Source organism: Jaculus jaculus, chromosome 8 (genome assembly GCF_020740685.1).
Source record: "Jaculus jaculus isolate mJacJac1 chromosome 8, mJacJac1.mat.Y.cur, whole genome shotgun sequence".
In the NCBI taxonomy this organism is placed as follows: domain Eukaryota; kingdom Metazoa; phylum Chordata; class Mammalia; order Rodentia; family Dipodidae; genus Jaculus; species Jaculus jaculus.
Window position 1 is genome coordinate 48,200,639 of NC_059109.1, and position 19,717 is coordinate 48,220,355.

The 19,717-nt window shown below is 39.1% G+C and overlaps 1 protein-coding gene across 1 annotated transcript in view; it reads left to right on the top strand.

Annotated features, from left to right (window-relative positions):
- The window catches only part of Dcdc1 (doublecortin domain containing 1), a 485,885-nt gene that overhangs the window by 250,694 nt on the left and 215,474 nt on the right, over positions 1-19,717 (top strand). Inside the window, exons 17-18 of the mRNA XM_004660718.2 lie at positions 7,188-7,322; positions 8,010-8,161. Of these exons, the coding sequence (XP_004660775.2) occupies positions 7,188-7,322; positions 8,010-8,161 (287 nt within the window). The remainder of the gene's footprint in view (positions 1-7,187; positions 7,323-8,009; positions 8,162-19,717) is intronic.

Consider the following 19,717-nt stretch of genomic DNA (forward strand, 5'->3'; position numbering starts at 1 on the left):
ACACACACACACACACACACACACACACAATGTGCATAAGCACACATATGCATGAGCACACACGTATTGAAATACAAATGTTATGTACATAAACAGGTAAGGCCAAGTTGGTTCATGGGCCCTAGCTTTTCAATCCCATGGCACTTCCAAAGAATAAACTATACCTATACGTGACAATGTATATTAACCTTATAGACATAATGTGAACAAAAGAAACCAGGTGCAAAATAATACATGGTATGCTTACAGATATATATAGTTTGATACCAAGCAAAACATGAAATGTGTTGCATTAGGTTTCAAGCAACTCATTATACCCAAGAGGGCTAGTGACTGAGAAAAGAGGACATAAGGCAGAGAGGCCCCTGAGCACTCCTCCCCCATCAACAATAGAGGCTATTGCCAAGGCTCTTGGTTGCCCACCACAACTAGATGATAAGAACCTGCTGCTGAAAATAACATGTGCTGAAGTTGCAGGACATGAGTGACCAAGCTGGAACTGAGCTGTAAGCCTCCTCCCTGCTAGCTAGCTGCCATAGTGCTGGAAAGTACTACGCAGGCTGCTTGGCAGAAAAAAACATCAATAGACTTAACCATCAGTGTACCCTGTGAGCTATACCAAGTCTCTCACTAAACCTGGAGTCCCTGCATTGTTTTTTTTTTTTTTTTTTTTTTGGTTGACCAGGGAGATATAGCAATCCTCCTGTCTCTATCTCCTTCAGTACTGGGGTCACAGGTACATGCAACCATGCCTAACTTTTACACAGGTGAAGGCAGATTAAACAGTAAATATTACTGGTGTGGCACTTTAGGGACTTCTTTGGATCTAGCGTAACATGGGTGAATCCTGTCTGGTATTAAGTAGATGGTAGCTTTATATCACCCCTTTTCTCAGCAATTCTCAAGCCCCCAAACAGTGGCTGCTCCCAACATCTGCTGTTCACACATCCTTGCATCATCTCTTACCATTCCAGTTCCATTTATCCATTCTCCTGTTTTAATTATGTAAAACCTTTCCTGTTCCATCACCATGCAGTTTGTGTGGCCTCACTGGATTCTGACTGACAAATGTGGAATCTTGATTTCTCTAACGTCTTAGGATCACATGGTTGAAATGTAGTGCCATGACATCCTTCCACATTTTAGAAATTTAGAGAGGTTAGGGCCAGTTGTGACACATGCCTATAACCCCAACACTCAGGAAGGTGCAGGTGGAGGCTAATGAATTTGAGATAATCCTGAGTTATACAGCATGACCCTGTGTGTTAGTTACCTTCTTGTTGCAGAAACAGATCATGAAAGGCTTGAGGTTTGCAGGGAAAGCACAACAGGACCCTGATCAGAAAGCCTGCATCATATCTCGTACCAGCAGGAAAGTAGTAGAGAGTGAGTTCAGCTAGCACTGGCAAGCAGGACTGCACTATAAAATCCCAAGTTTCTCCCCCACTAACTTCAACAAGGCTCCACCTCCCAAAGGCTTCACCACGTGGGATTAATTAGGAGACTTAATCACAAGAACTTGAGGCTATGGGGGCATTTTATATTAAAGCTACCACACTCTACCCCCGTTTGCTATAGACTCATTGCCATCTCAAGATGCAAAATGCCTTCCATCCAACTTTAAAAATCCCCATAGTCCATATCAGCCCCAGTGTTGTTCAAGTCCACAGTCTCACCTGAGACTTAAGACAATGTTCTGTAAGCCCTGTAAAATCAAAACACAAGCCACATAATTCCAATACTTAAAGGCACAGAGCATATTTCCCCATCCCAAAAAGGAGGAATGGGGCAAATGAAGGAAAGATTATAAGAGATCAAATATCAGCAGCGAAAACCTCAAATCCTGCAGTTTTAGCTCCATGTCCAGCACCTGGGACTTGAAATGAGATCCTCTGGTCTCCAAAAAGCTTGGAGCTAGGAAGATTGCTGGGATCGCCAATGCAATCCATGATTCACCCTCACAGCTCCACACAATGGCCTCACACTGTCTCTTTGCAATGACTCCAACCTTAACTCACATCCCCTAGTGGCCATGTCCAGAAACATGCATACTTCATGACCTATTTCTGACTTCTTATTACTTCTAAAACCACTACTAGGTGTGCTGCCAAATTTGCTAATCACAGAGGAGTGAAGTCCGAATTTGAGGATCAGGAAACTCCTGCATTCTCCCTCAGGCCCATTCCTTTCAAAAGAGTCAGCAATCTTGCTATTGTTCCAAGGCAGAGCAACTGACCCATCGTCAATGGTGGTAATCTCACAAACAATTGAAGCTGAAGAGATTGCAGTCTCTGCGTTGGGACCAGAAACCTGTTCATATTCACTTCTGTGCCAAACTTTGCATTGTTTTTATCCTTCTGTTCTGTATTTTTCTCAATGAAATAACCACTTTTTTTTTTTAAATCTATGTATTTATTTGCAAGCAAAGACAGGCAGAGACAAAGAGAGAATGGGTGCACCAGGGCCTCTAGCACTGACATCAAATCTAGATGCACACATGCCACTTTGTGCATCTGGCTTTATGTGGGTATGAACCTGGGTGCTTAGGCTTTACAGGCCTTAACTGCTAAACCATTTCTCCAGACCACTTGCTTAATTAAATTCAGCTTTTTTTTTTTTTTGATTCTTTGATTAGAACATAGGTAGAATGCAGCCTGCCTTCTTGCTAAAATATCACATGATCTGCCTCTAGCCCAACTCCTAACAAAGTCCTCTCTCCCTTTTGAAGCCTTATCAACTAAACCTTCACAGTTCACACTTCTTTTATCATTTGGCTAGCCTGCTGTAATCCAAAGTATTGAATCCTTCCATATTCCTCTCATAAACCAGTTCCACAAACTAAAATCCACATGGTTAGTCTTATCACAGCAATAGCCACACTTCTCAGCACCAACTGAGCATAGCAGTTACGTTCTTATTGCTGGTAGAAAACACTTGATCAGAAGCAGCTTATGGAAAGAAAGTGTTTGCTTTGGCTTGCAGGTTTGAGGGGAAGTTTCATCCTGGTGGGGAAAGCATGGCAGGAGCAGGAAGCTTGGGTCACATTTCACATATCAGCAGGGAGGTAGTACAGAGAATGAAGTGGGCTAGCACTGGTAAGGTAGGCTGAGATGTCAAACCCCAAGGCCCATTCCTAGTGACACACGTCCTCCAGCAATGCTTCACTTCCCCATAGCTCTACTAGCTTGAGACTAAGTAGGAGGCTTAGTCACAAATACTTGAGGCTGTGGGGGGCATTTTACATTCAAACCACCATGTCCTGTTTCAAAAAAATGCACAGGCTCTGGATCCAGTCCTCAGTACTAGGGGGGGAAAAATCACAAAAAAATTGTCACAGTATTTCCAAACCTACTGAGGCTTGAATAGCATTGGCAAACCTACTCAGTCAGTCATGACTAAGCATCATCAGCTGCGATTTGACACAGCTGTAAAATGCCAAAACATCACCATCATTCTAAAAATTTCCCCTCTATATCCCTCACTTCACTTCGGAACCCCACCGTATTCTTGAGTTAGAATGAGGTTCTAGGTAGGAGCTGAGGAAGTCACAGAAACAGTGAAGCTTATATATCTTGATACACAGAATTTAGAACCTTTAGATGGTGTCAAAATGTCCCTCTAGCTGCTTGGCCTGTTCCTGCGCATGAGAATTTAATTCTGAGACATGGCTAAATGTGATTGACTTCTTTTAGCTAAGAACTACTTCCAACTTGTCAAGTCTCTTTCCTACCAAGAGACACAGCAAAGAACCAAAGTTTAAGTACATTTTTATTCTTTTTCTCCCCAAAAGTTTGTTGTGATTTGTGGATAAAGTTTCCTTCAAAATGTTTATATGCTAAAGTCTTGGTAGATCTAATCCTTGAGACATGCTTAGATCATGAGGGCTCAGTAAACTGATTAATACATTGATGAATTTTAATTCATCATTGAATGGACTGATGGGAGCTTATGGAGACTGTGGAAGGTAGGGCCTGACTGAAGGAAGCCAGTTATTGGGAATATACCCTCGCAAAGGTATGCTTTATGTTTAACCACTTTTCCAGCTACCATGAAGTGAACAACTTTGCTCTGCCACACCCTGACCCTTCTGCCTGCTTCAACAAAGGCACCAAAACATGGAGTCAAGTGACCAAAGACTGAAACCATGACCCAAAATAAATCTTTACTTTTCTCAATTTTTTTCTGATATTTTGCATCTAATTAAAAACATTGCTTAACCATCCAGTTCTACTCCACTTTACCTCACCTTTTTTCTCAGTTCATACATTTCTAATTATTCTCATATATGTTGCTAGCCAATGGTGAATGCTTTTATATGACACAAATTAGTTTTCTGAGACTCTCATTCTAAAACTTCATTCCCAGATACAATCACTGATAGTCATATCATAACTATTGTCGATTCTTAGAGATATACTACCTTATTAATGATGCATTTCACTCTTTCAGAGGTTTAGAAATTTTGATTAACTCTAAATTTAGTCATTTCTAAAATTATTTCCATATAGTTAAGGATAAAATGGAGGATAATTTGGTAATTATTTGTAGCTAGATAATAAACATAGCTAATGCCATTTTTTAAAGATTAAATCCCAGATTTAGAATATTAATAACTAATCTTGGCTTCAACATTTAGTAGTTGTGGCCTTAGACAAGTTGTTTAATCTTTGTAAATTTCACATTCCTTATTTGCAAACTGAGGGTTTTAATCCATTTTGAGAACTTGGCACATACTCTGGCCCATAATAGCTAAGTGGCAACATGTAGTTAATAAATATATTTCTTATTTTCATTGTATATTGTTTTATGTGGATAACCTTTTCTTGGCTTTTAAAATTAATCATGCCTTTACTCATTTGTAAATAGTAATAAAATCATATTTCCTCTATAGAACCAATCAACTGCAGCTAAATTAAATATTTAAGCTTGAAGATGAAAACAGAACAAAACAATAGATTGAAGCACCATGGCCAAAATAGTAGTAGTAAGAGCACATTTTTGGAAGCATAGAAATGAGACAAAAATCCATAAAAGAAAAGGCTGACTTGGGGTACATAAAAATTTAAAAACTTCTGATCCTGAAGTAGCTTAAACAAAAGTAAATAAGGGCCTAATAAGGCAGTATAAATAGCCAGTGGGATCATACCCTTAATATGTAGTAAGTCTGATAGGAATAGAAAAAATTAAGGTATTCAATACAAAAATGGGTAAAGGATGCGCACAAAAAAATATATGATGGAAGAAAAATTAAAAGAGCCAAACCAAATAAAATGTTTATCTGCACTAGAGTCAATGATTGTAAAACAGTGTGACAGTGCATTCTCCCTCCTAAGCACAGGAGTATATGACTGTAGTAATTACAACTGTTTCTGAAGACATTAGACAACAAACATGCACATTTCCTATCAGTGTTTGTACACTATTGCTGTGTAATGACTTACTCCTAAATCAAACATTTATTACTTCTCAGTTTTGTATACCAGGGATCTAAAGTGGCTTCATTGGGAAGCTGTGATTCAAGATTTATCATGGAGACTGGGCTCAACTTGTACCAGGCCTGCTTTCATTTGGGGCTTGACCACAGTTGGAAGATGGGCCTCTGTGCACGCACTGCCATTGCCTAGAGGCATCAGTTCCTTTCTGGATGCTGTTGGAGAAGAAGTAAGGTGCTAGAGTGCCAGAGTTCTCTACCCACTTCTACCTGGCCAAGCTAGCTCTGGGACTCTGGGATATATCCTGGCATGGTAATTGAGAAGACCTCTGTGCTAAGAGGAGGGAACAGCGCTTTACCTGTGCACACCACTTGTAGCAGTTACCTTCTGATTGCTGGGTCAAAATATCTGACCAGAAGAAGTTTGTGGGAGGAAGGGGTTTATTTTGGCTAACAGTTTCAAGGGGCAGCTTTGTCATGGCAGAGAAAGCATGGCAGAGCAGGAAGCTGGCTTACCTTGTCTTATATCAGCAGAGGAGTGAGCCCTCTGCAACACCCAGTGGTCTGGACTATTGGACATTCCCCAGCAAGCATCCACCTCCACAGGCTCCATCACTTTCATAAGCTGCCACCAGGTGGTTACCGAGTATTCACAACACATAAGCCTGTGAGGGTCATTTCACTCAAACCACCATAGAACCCAAGGCCTTTCCTAGCATGGCAGTCTCTCCCCACTCCATCAATCTCTCTTTCTGACTCTTGGCTTTCCCACATGCATTTTCCCTTTTCTGCCCTCCTTTCCTTCTATCTCCCTCTCCCTTTCATACATACTTCCCCTTTCTATTTATCCCTTTTCTTATCTCCCTCCTCCTTCTCTCCCATTACAATAAAGTCTTGGAGCCAAGAAATTGTCCATGAGTTCCCAACACCATGACGTTTCCTTCTCTGTGTTGGATCACACCAGTCTATTCTGATTTTGAATAAAATCCTGGGCCCGGGGACAGGCATGGTGGTGCATGCCTTTAATCCCAGCACTAGGTAGGCAGAGGTAGGTGGGTCACCATGAGTTCAAGACCACCCTAACACTACATAGTTAATTTCAGGTCAGCCTGGGCTAGAGTGAGACCCTATCTTGAAAAACAAAACAAAAGAAAACAAAAGAAAGCAAATCCTGGGCCCAAGAAACTGTTGGTCCTTTATCACAAACCCCAAACCTAACACAAAGGGAACAGCTACAGTGTTTGATATTATATCATCTTAGATGTATCATGTGCCACTTCTGAAAAATACTATGGGTCACACAGACCAAAGCTGGCGTGATATGCAATAAGACAACACAAAAGCATGCATGTAAAGAGGAACCATCTAAGAGACTGGTTCAACATTTCTGAGGATGTGTTTGGTAATATTTCTCAAAATCCTTTGGAAAACATACCAATTCATTTTGAACCCCAGTGATTTCTGTCTCTGCCTTCCCAGTGGTGGGATTACACTTGGCATTTTAAGATGAGTTCTGAGTATCCAAACTCAGGTCCTCATGCCTGTGCCACAAAGACTTCATTCACTGAGCCACCTTCCCAGCCCAAAGTGGCAAGTTAAATAAAGAGATTTAGCCTGAAATTGAGAGTAAAATACAAGTTTTATTAGTCAGAACTTTCAAAATACTAATTTATTCATCTCTTTTCTCCAGTTGAGAGAATTTTGTGTTGTAATTTCCAAGGCTATTTCTACTTTTGCCATTTTTTCTTGCTTTCAGGCATGTCCTCAGTTTGTTCTGACCTACCTAGAGGAATTCATTGCTCAAGTGGATGTAACCCGAACAGAGTGTCACTTAGACCATGGAACCTGGACCACATCTCATCAAGAATGTGACAGAAACTTAGCAGAAGAGGTCAGTGTGGCACACTAGACTTAAGACAAAAAACTATTTTTAGGAACAAGCTTGAAGTCATAATTCAGTGCCCCTGACTGTTTAAAGTCTTGTACACTGTATTACTCACACATACTTTTATTCCAGGAAAAACATAGGTGGTTTCTTAAATTTTATTTATTTATATAATTAACTTGTTTATGTGCAAGTAGATACAGAGAAGAGAGACATACAGAGAGAATGGATGTGCCAGGGTATCTAGACACTGTGAATGAATTCCAAATGCATATTCCATGTTGTGCATCTGGTTTTAAATGGGTACTAGGGAATCAAACTCAGGTTATTGGGCTTTGCAGACAAGCACCTTAATCACTTAACCTTCTCTCCAGCCCATAGTTGGCTTTATAAACATCATTTCATTAAGTAAATGGCTCTATACCAGTTTTTACTCAAGATTGCCTTCTTTTGTTCTAGATGTGTACAATGATGTTTTCTTAAGGTTCAGAAAGATTGTATTGGATTAGAACTAGGACTTAAGGAAGAAATGCAAAGCTCTTGCCCAGTGAGGCAAAAGTAGGTCCAGTAAAAGGACTCTATGCTGTATGAAGACTGAAGCAGTCATAAGCAGGGAAATGTTTGTCTTGGCACATATGATTTAGATATTTCCACTCAATAAAAATTACTTTTCTCATGTATTTCACTTATTAGGTTTTGCAAAAAAATGCCAGTAACCCTTCTCTGAAGTGGGCAGAACTGTCCAACACCCAAGCAGTGCCAGAAGGTTCTCTCAAGACGGGACAGCTGACAGTGGCACTGGTGAGGAAACTGGAAGAGAAACATCCTAAGGCAGCTGCTCAGAGGTAGGACATTGACAGAACTGAGCTTTATTGCTCAATGACATTCGATGTTTTCCTTCATTTTCATGTAAGGTTGATTTCTTGGAGCTTGCTGACATATCTCAAAAGCCCTTTGGCTTTCCAGCATAGGGTTATATTTGATGAAGAGAGGTGACATTTATGTGTATTTTGCTAAAGACTGACATATGTTATAATTTATAGTCTACTTACAATGGATTGCTGTCTTGGAATCCCTCAAAATCCACTGAAATAATGTAACTTCATGAAGATGGCACTGAGCATAGACCCAATTATGAAAATGCCAAGAGGTCTTTCAGAAGGCCAGACACACAGGTGATCCTTTTCATTTTCCACGAGAAGCACATGAGATTAGGATCTCAAGATAAATGCATAATAGAGGTCTTCAGTGGCTATATCTTAACAAATTGAACCATTTCCATAACCAGAATAAAAATTACCTCAGTGATCTGTTAGCAATTGAAAATTATCCTTGGTTACAAAATGGAAATAATGTTTTCATCCTCTTTACTTAACTGGAAACTAAAGCTTGTTATTGTTTTACTGTGTTAATGTTGAAAATCACAAAATGAATTAAACTGTATTACAATTACAATGTATGATTACTGATGTTACTGTTAAGTGAATTGCTCTTGATGGAGTAATAGAATTGTTATCACACTCAGTTATGTTTAAAGTGCCTCCTAACTTTAAATACACTAATTGTAGGTGAAAATTCCTTTGCATTAAAAGGAAAAAAAGACAACAACATTTAATTTGAATTACAGGCTATTATTACATTACATATTTCCACCTGGGGTTTTGGTAGGAGGATTTTTTTCCTAATTGATAGCAAAAGTGATTCTGTTTGGGTTTGTTACTTTGCTGATGGAGCTCAGAAAGAGTAACAAGGTTAGAATCTTCCCATTTGAGGGTTCTCTGAATGGTGTGACCATTAAGATCCCAGGACTTCTTTTTCCTGCTACTTACTTTTAGTCACACAGATAGTTCTCAGCTCTCTAGTGTCCCACAGGGTGACCACAGGGATGGGGTCACATGACTTATCCACTCTGCAGCCCCACTCATATCTCCATGATGTGTTCACATGGACAACGGGAGCTCACTGGGGCATGTATCAGTACTTCTCTGGGAGGCTGTCATTGGCCTCCACTTCCCAGACAACCATTTCTTATCCTTTTTTAGAGAACACTTGGAGTGTTATTATTCTAGGCTTTCATTCTTATCCCAGGCTCTACTCAACAAAAAGAAACAGGTGACTTCTTACAGATTCCTGAACCTATATAGCGTGCCTGTGCTTGTCTCATTCTAAGCCTTGACCTGTGATAACTCACCTACTTCTCTGTTTTATCTTTCTCCAGACTGGAAACATTTTCATTGAGGGCACAGGGTTTTGGTACTTTAGAGAGTTGGTATCTGCATTCTTCTCTGAGGCAATATAATATGACAACTGAACATTGAGGAAAATGTACATACAAAGTGAATACTTTTTAAAAAGAGTGACCAGGTTGAGGTAAGACACATCATATGAAACTTTTTAGAATTAAATTAGGTTCTTATAAATGTCCAGGAGTGCAGGAATTCAGTAAGTAGTGGCTGGGAAAATAAGACGACATGGGAAAGCATTTTGTTTATTATAGGCAGACTTAGTATGGATACATCATGTGTTGGTACCATCCTTTTCCTCATACCTGCCCCCATTCCACTGGAGACCCTCCTCAATATGATTTCAGATATTCCCCATGGGGTTGTATAAGAGTTCCTGCTTTCCTATAGTTTCAGTTCATCATGGTTACCCATGTTCCTAATGTATCAAATGAAAAATTCCAGAAAAACCATTCATAAGTTATGGGCAACTTACATTGTATCATATTGTTCTATTTATTAAAATTTATTAATGTTAATGTATTACCATGCCTAATTTATAAATTAAACTTTAACATTGGAATCATAGATATATAAGTGTTAGAGAAACATTATATATATGCGATTTGGTTGTTTTTATATTTCAAACAATTATTGGGATTTTGCCATGTATCCCTTGTGGATAAGGGGAAGTTCCATATTGATATTTGTGTTTTTTCAGTCAATAAGAATTTTATTTCATGATGAATTGATCAGAGACATCACTCAGAATTTGTTTTAAACACCATCCCTCTCCTTACCTTCTTTTTCCCTTAAGGCCTCAGGCATTTATATACTTTTTCCTCTTCTACCTTCACAGTTTACTTCAGTAGATTCAATTTCAGTTCATTTCCTAGCCATTTTGTTCCTCAGCATACTGCTTTCAATAAAGACTAGAATCTCACAGCACTCACTTTCCTTACTTGGAAGGGATTGTAGGACAGAGTTAGAATGTGGAGCTGAATTCTGTACATTTGTGACTTTGGACCTCCACATATTATTTTTGGCTTATGTGCTTCCAAATATAAGACAATGAATCAGTGTGTCATTTTGTTATAGCTTCAAGAGAAAACTTTATATTACCTTGCCTTTTTTCAATGTTAATTCAATTAGATGAAGAAATATTCACTTTAAAAAATAAAGGAGGGCTGGAGAAATGGTTTAGTGGTTAAGGCACTTGCCTGTGAAGCCTGAGGACCCAGCTTTGATTCCGCAGTACCCATGTAAGCCAGAAGCACAGGTGGTGCATGCCTCTGAAGTACATTGGCAGGGTCCGGAGACCCTGGTATCCCCATTCTCTCTCTATCTGCCTCTTCCTCTCTCTCCCTCCCTCTATCTCTCTCTCTCCCTCAATCTCTATTTCAAACAAATAAAATATTTTAAAAAAAGAAAAGAAAAAAGTTAGACAAAATGATCTGAAATATGAAGTGAAAAAAGAAAATGGAATTTTAGGTCATGAAGGAAAACATTGAGCAACTAATTGGAACAAGTAATGCATAACTTAAAATATTAAATGATAGAGGGAATGTACATTTATGTCTGTGTCTTGCAGTGGCCAAGGAAGGAAAGACTGTCGAACTCAATTTAGAGAAGGTCAGAGATTCCTTGGTAGTGGCAGGAAATATTTGAAAATAAATAAATTCAGGTATCCTTAGACTATAAATAATGCAACAGCAGCCACAATTTACTGATTTTATTAGTGTTTTAGGTGCATTCTTTCCCAATAGCCTGCTAAGCAAATAACACAGGAAACTTAGCTATATTTATTGGTAAGGACATGGAGACAGAGAGACCTGCTAAGGTCTCTCAGCTATCTGAGCGAAAACCTTGTTCTTAACTTCTGTAGGTGACTTGACCATTGTGCTCTTGACTCTGCAGTTATTCCAGTCTTCAGCCTTTCAGGAGGCTCTTGTCCGCATTATATATCTTGCAAAGGGAAACTAACCAAGAAAGGATAGTTTAGAAAGGAGAAAGAACATGGTAAGTAGTCTACCCAGTTTCTAGTGAAGACAAAATAAAAGGTAGAAAGCCTCAAGGGAACTGACCCTCTGGCTTGTTGCATCCAACTATCTTGAGCTACAGTCTAGACTTAACTGATTTATAGAGGCTTTTCTTTGAATTAATTAGATGTTCAAAACTCCTTTTTGAATGATGTGACTATACCTTGTTGTGATTTTCTAAGATGTTTCCTGCTTTGATGGCTTAGTTCTGTTTTGCATATATTAAACACAATGACAAGAAACTAATAACCGTCCTTTATTGAATCCTTACCATGTAGCCTCTGTGCTAATCTAGGCACTTAATCCTGTAGCATAATGAGAAATTGATTTGCCTATTGATGGTGTAGATATTTTATAATCAAGTAAGGCACAGAAACAGGTTCAAATTAGGTATATGAAATTGGTTGATGTGGAGTCAGGGCTCAGATTCAGATCTATGTGGATCTTTAGATTACTCTCTTTCCTATTACTTCCTAATTTATTGATTCCATAATGTAATGAGATCACATTGACAGGCATATTCAGCCAATACTTAAATTTTAAGTGTATAATATTATGAAAAAGGTTACAATATCGCTGTTTTGATTGGCCTATTACTTTGAATTATATCCTTTAATACACAGCCATACCCTCACAGAGTATAAAACAATGACTAAATCTAGGTTCTCCCACTAGATAACCTCTTACTTCAAATTATAGTTTAAACTCTCATGAAAAAAAAAAATTGGCGCTGAGACTCTTGTGGTAACATGGAAAAACATCTTTTCCCCATTGAATAGGAGACATCTCTCGCTATATGAGAACCTACTTGTAAGCCACAGCTCATGGTAGGCCATAGTTCTGTTTGCTTTACTTACAAATAGTTTGCTTCCTTCCTGCTTGGATAAAGTAAGTTGTGTGAACATTTAAATTCAAGTTTGATCCAAAGTAAAATAAATACCATATTGTGGCATCTTTCAGTGTCTGGAATGTGTTTGTTTACATTACTTTAGCCAAAGGAGCCCTTAACAGTATTTAGGTTGAATAGGGGGTGGGGAAGAACTGAGGCAGCCAACAAAGCATGCTGACCCAGCCTGTCACCCAGTGACCTGTGAGAAGGAAATAATGAACTGTGAGTAGCTGTCATCTTAACTGTTTCTGACAGTTCGCCTTTGGGCACATCTGTGTTAGTTGCATTGGAAAGGCCTTTGTTCTTTTCCCACTAGTGACTTTGTGGGGCGCTGGGGGGTTTGCTAGCTACTGTACTCCTGAGCAGCCCTTCCTTCCCAGGGAAGCAAGCAGCTGCCATGGATTCACTGACATTTCTCTTCATGACTCAAGTTGGCATGTACTTCGCTCTGTGAAATGAGATCAGATATTTAAAAGTCCTTTGATTGTTTTCAATTAAAATGTATGTTAATGTCTTGTGCATTTTGGTACTAACAAAAATATAAAATATATTTAGTGTTATCCTAATTTTATGTAAATAAAGGTAAAGGCAGCTAAGCAGACGAACAGGTGATTTGAAGGAATTCTATCAAAATATTGACAGTTGTTCCTGTGCTTTGAAATTTTATTTATCACTTATTTTTGTAAGTTTTAACAATTAAATATTACATTTCAAATGGGGAAACTCAATGCAAGTTATGTAAAAAGCATTTTAAATATAGAAACTTGGAACATCCTACACTAGGGAAAATATTTGAGCCAAAGTATCTAAGGCTATGCTATATTTTATTTCATATTTTTAAAAGAAACAGGTGCTTCTATCTCCTGTTTTCCTGAAGTATAACTACTGTTTCAGTCATAATGAAAGCAGAACAGTCTAAATAATGCATATCATACCCTCAGAGAATTGTTTAAATTAAAATCAAACCCTCATTTATAAAATATAATTCCTGAGTCGGTTATAAAGCTTATTTACATTTTTGTAATTTCTCTAATGCCATTTCTTCTTCACTATAATTAAGCCTGGCTCTAACTGGAATGGGATAAACACAGAGCATTTGGTTTTCACTTTATTGTATTTATCATTCCAAAAGTACATGAATTGAAACTGTATTGCTATATCACATTGGTCAATTTTAAAAGGGTTCTTCCTCCTGATAAAATAGAAGAAATGAAGCTTGAAAGAAGTAACATGCTTTTTCTTGTGTGTGTGTAAGGTTCTTTCAGCAATGGAGTTGCCATGCATGAGCTAAACACAGTGTTGTAGTCTCTTGCTTTCAAAGAACAATAAATTAATAGTAATAAGTTCTCTAAGCAGAAAAATAATGATCATGTCTAGATAATTATAAATTGTAAAAAATTACCTATTAAAATTGCATATTGAGCAGCTTATGATTTGTTACCTTAGTGAGTCATTTGTGTAGTTTTGCATATGATTCATGGTCATCTGCAATGTGTTATGTACCTTGACCTGTCTTCTCATTCTGTTTGGCAAATACAAGTCATAGAGATAGAGAATGAATATATCAGTATAAGTAACAGTCAGAATCTATGTTTTATGTATTTGAGAGAGAGAAATAATGAAGAGTGAGGATGAACAAATGAATTGATGGATGCACCAGGGCCTCCAGCTGCTGCAAGTGGGCTTCAGACTCACATACCACTTTGTGCATGTAGCTTTACATGGGTACTGGGAAATCAAACCTGGGGTAAGTGCCTTAACCACAGTGTCTGTCATCTCCCCAGCCAATGAATCCAGTTTTTTTTAAAGGAAAAGTACATCAAGTACTTACAGATCCAATTTGTAATTTTAGAACCCTTATCATCAGAGGTAAATGTTATCAAAATTCATTTTGATACTTATTAAGTATAATTTTAATGTCTAGGAATAAAACCCATTGTTAGATTATTTTTCTTGGTACTGAAAATGCTTAGCTTAAAATTGCCTTTGGCTCTTTGATGCTTTACAGAAGAGTTTGGCATTATATTTCAAAACATGGAATTACTGGGCTAAATATACATAAAGTAAGAATTTTGGTTTTAATTAGAAAGGTCAAATATGTTGATGCTCACTGGTATTGAGGGTTTTAGTAAGGTTCTTTTTTTATTAAGCAGAAACTTTGTATTGACACCATATGTTGGTACCATCATTTCCCTCCTCCCTGCCCTCACTCCCCTGAGGACCCACCTTAGTGGGATTGCTGATATTCACTATGTAGTTGTAAGTTATGGACTGTGAGAGCAGTCTGTCATTGTGGGGAGAGCTATATCTCTGGATTTTTCTTCCCACCTTGTTAAAATCAACTGTCATATGCTTTTTGTGAGTTAAAATAAAGTGAATAAATAATATAACTGTGCCTGCCTCTTTGAAACAAAGTCAAAATCAAGCATTCCACAGACCAAGTTTATGTGTATCAATGTATATTAATTAAAAAATCACCAAAGACTTTCAAGTGAGAATTTTATCATCGTCATTTTCATGCTCATCCATAAGTCATCTAAACCTCGAACTAATCTTCTTAATTTCCATTTTCCAAAATGTACTAATTAATTATCTTTCAGTTATTTCCAATGTTGATCTTAGAATTTCTTAAGAATTTAATAGGAAGTACCGGGTTTACCTTCCATTAATTTATTTATTTTTATTTATTTGAGAGACAGAAAAATGAGGTGGGGAGAGAAGGGAGAGAAGAAGAGAGAAAGGAGGAAAGGAGGGAAGGAGGAAGGGAGAGACTGACTATGGGCACACCAGGGCCTTCTGCTACTGAAAATGAACTCCAGACACATGTGCATCTGGCTTTATGTCGGTAATACGGAATCACACCTGGGCCATCACACTTTGTAAGCAAGTGTCTTTACCAGTTGAGCCATGTCTCCAGCCCCCTTCTATAACTTTATAACCCCCAGGTTACAGTGTCTAGTATTGAAATTAATGAAAGTAGAACAAAATTTAGCTTGAAAAGGAGGAAAGATGGGGTAGAGACATTATTAAATCACTAAACATGAGAGAAGGGTACAAACCATAATTACATATAGGTCAGCTCCTTTAATTATCCTTATCTTTCTACTATCCTTCTACAAATCTGTGATAAATTCTTCCTTTAAGGTGCTTCTGTCAGGTATTTTGTCACAGAAATCAACAAAACAACTAATTCATAAAACTGGAGCTTGGCAGTATGGCTGTTGTGATGACTACCTGATGACCATGCCATTCCTAAGCCCTTGAAACTGGTTTGTGCAAGAATTTGAAAGACTTTGGACGTTTCAACTAGTGAAGCCCTACAATGTTTTAAACAGAGGTGAGTGAGCCATTCAGGTCGGGGGTTGGAATGCTGAGAGAAATGCAAATAGTTGAGGCCTGGTTCATGAGATTTCAAAGGGAACAAGAACTCTGTTAGCAATTGTCTAAAAGCCATTTGTGGTATATTCTGGCAAGGAATATGGCTATATTTTGTCAGTGTCTTGAAAACTTGATTGAGGCTAAACTAAAAAAGGTTCATTTGGCTGAGGAAATTTCAAGGCAGGATAGCAGCCAGGCTGTGGCATGGTTGTTGCTCAAGGTTTGCAGGGTGAGAGAGCAGTAAGTGGAGTAGAAAAATATGAAAACTGTGTAGTTTGGAAAAGAATGGAGCACGAGCAAGTTTAAAGCTATAGAAAAGCAGGGTGCAGACAAAACATCTGTTTGGATGAATACAACTGAGAAGAGGCCTTGCATTTTATACATGAACAATCGGAAAGGTTCCACGAGTGCAAGGGCCCTCTCATCAAACTCTCCTGCTTATAAATTCACTGGAAAGGAAAGAGTGGGGCTGAAGAGATTGCTCAGTGGTTAAGGTACTTTCCTACAAAGACTAAGGACTCGGTTTCAATTCCCTAGTGCCCACATAAACCCATATACACAAAATGCCCAAAATGCACATGCATCGGGGGTTTGTTTGTAATGGCTAGAGACCCTAAGTCCATATATTGACTTCTATTATGGTATTTTTCAGTTATAAGATTATGCATTTATTTTTCAAAAAATTATTTAAATAAATACATAGCAGTTGGACATATCTATGAATTGTTGTAAAATATGCAGTTGAATATATAAATATATGTAAATATCAAATTGATGTGCTCAGTATTTAAATCTGCTCATTCAGTTATCATTGCTTCTAATTGTTAATATTTTCTCTCTTCATTTCATCATCCTTTCGTTATTATTTTGATGTTTTGAGTCCAGTGTATAGAATAAGTATCTTTTATTCTTATTCAGGATGCATTAATTCAAAGTACAGTTATTAATACATTGGTTCCCTGACTTGAGGAGTGAAGACTATTATGGTTGGAAAGACCAAATGGAAGCCATTGGAGCCCCACCAGTGGGGAACATAGTGAACCAAAAACAGTGTCACGTCTCTGCAAGAATTGCAGAAATTAATGCCACTATGAAGGACTTGAAGGATGTAGGGGTGGTGGTTCCCATCATGTCTCCCTTTAACTCTTTTAGTTGCCTGTTCAGAAGGATGATGATCCTGGAGAATGACAGTGGATTAAACTTAATCAACTGGTGACTCTAATTGTAGTTGCTGTACCAGGTATGGTTTCTTTACTTGAGGAGATTAACACATCTCTTGTACCTGGCATGTAGCTTTTGACCTTGCAAATACTTTCTTGCCCATACCAGTCCATAAGAACTACCAGAAGCAATTTGCCTTCAGCTGGCAAGGTCAACAGTATACCTTTGCAGTTTTATATCAAAGTTATATTAACTCTCTAGCTCTGTATCATAGCTTAGTTAACAGGGAACTTGATTGTCTGTCCTTTCAACAAGGTGTCACATTGATCCATTATATCAATGACATCATGCTGATTGGATCAAATGAGCAGAAGGTGGCAACCACTCTGGAGTTGCTGGTATAGCATATGTACATCAGGGGATGGGAAATAAATCCATCCAAAACTCAAGGAACTTCCACCTCAGTGAAATTTCTAGGAGTTCAATGGTGTGGAGTATGCAGGAATATTCCTTATTAGGTGAAGGATAAGTTGTTGCACTTGGCCGCTCCTATTACTAAGAAAGAAGCACAAATGTCTAGTGGGCCTATTTGGATTTTGGAGACAGCATAATCCCTACTTGGGTGTGTTACTCCATCCCCTATACAAAGTGACTCAGAAAGCTACTAGTTTTCAGTGGGGCCCATAACAAGAGAAGGCTCTTCAACAGGTCCAGGCTGCTGTGCAGGCTGCTCTGCCACTTGGCCCATATGATTCAGCAGATCTGATGGTACTTAAAGTGTTGGTGGCAGATAGAGATGATGTTTGCAGCCTTTGGAAGGCCCCCATAGGTGAATCAATCACAGCAGATGGAGGCCCTGTGGTCATCTGCAATTATTTTTCTGTTTGAGAGACAGCTCTTGGCCTGCTATTGGGCCTTAGTGGAAACTGAACGCTTGACAATAGGCCATCAAGTGAGCTGCTCATTATGAGCTGGGTGTTGTCTGAACCACCAGGCCATGAAGTTGGATGTGCACAGCAGCAGTCCATCATCAAGTGGAAGTGGTATATATGTCATTGGGCTCAAGCAGGCACTGGAGGCACAAGTAAGTTACATGAGGAAGTTACCCAAATGCCTATGGTTGCTACTCCTGTTACAACGCCTTCTGCCCCCAAGCATGCACCTATGGCATCATGGGTGTGCCCTATGATCAATTGAGTTAGAGGAGAGGACAAAGACATAGTTTACAGATGGTGTAGCATGATATGGGGCACCTCCCAGAAGTGGACAGCCACAGCATTATACCCCCTTTCTGGGACAACTCTGAAGGACTGTGGTGAAAGGAAGTCTTCACCATGGGCAGAACTTCAGGCAGTGCACATGGTTGTGCATTTTACTAGGAAGGAAAAATGGGCAGATGTGTGGTTATATACTGATTCATGGGCTGTGGCCAAGAGTTTGGCTGGATGGCCCAGGAATGGGAAGGAGAACAATTGGAAAATTAATGAGAGGGACATTTGGGGAAGGTGTATGTAGATAGACCTCTCTGAATGGACAAAGGATATAAAGATACTTGTGTCTCATGTTAATGCTTATCAGAAGGTGACCTCATCAGAAAATGATCAAGTAGATAAGGTGACCCGTTCTGTGGCTAGTGGTCAACCTCTTTCCTCATCCATCCTTGTCATTGTCCAATGTGCCCATGAACAAAGCGGCCATGCTGGCAGGGATGCTGGTTATGCATAGGCCCAAAACATGGACTTTCATTAACTAAGGCTGACCTGGCTATGGCTGCTGCTGAGTGACAAATCTGCCAGCAGCAGAGACCAACTCTGAGCCCCTGAAATAGTAGCATTAGTCAGGGTGACCAGCCAGCAGCTTGGTGGTGATTGACATTGGACCACTTCCATCATGGAAAGGGCAATGTTTTATCCTTATCAGAATAGACATATTCTGGGTATGAATTTTCTTTTCCTGCATGTAGTGCTTCTACCAAAACTACCTTCTGTTGGTTTATAGAATGCCTTATCCACCATCATGGTATTCCACACAGCATTGCTTCTGACCAAGAAACTCACTTCACAGCTAATAAGTGCAGCAGTAGGATCACGATCATGGAATTCACTGGTCTTACCATGTGCCCCACCATCCTGAAGCAGCTGGCTTGATAGAATGATGGAGTGGCCTTTTAAAGGAAAAGTTACAGAGCCAACTAGGTGGCAATAGCTTGGAGGGCCGTGGGAGGTCCCTCCAGCAGGCTGTATATGCTGTGAATCAGCATCCTATATATAGAGCTGTTTATCCTATAATCTGGATTCACAGGTCCAGGCATCAAGGGGTAGAAATGGGAATAGTACCACTTACCATCCCATGTGACCCATTAGCTAAATTTTTGCTTCCTATTCCCACAACCTTATGCTCTGCTGGTCTAGAGGTCTTGGTTCCAGAGGGGGGAGTGTCTTTACTAGGAAGCACAAAGAACATTCTATTGAACTGAAAATTAAGATTTCCTCCTGGCCACTTTCGGCTCCTGATGCCCTCAGGTGCACAGGCTGAGAAAGTAGTTACAGTGATTGTAGGGGTGACTGATCCAAACTACCAGGGGGAAATTGGATTGCTCCTCCACAGTGGAGGTAAGGCAGAGTATGTCTGGAGTGTAGCTGATCCTTTAGGACATCTTTTGGTGTCACCTTTCCCTGTTATCAAAGTCAATGAATGATTGCAACAACCCAA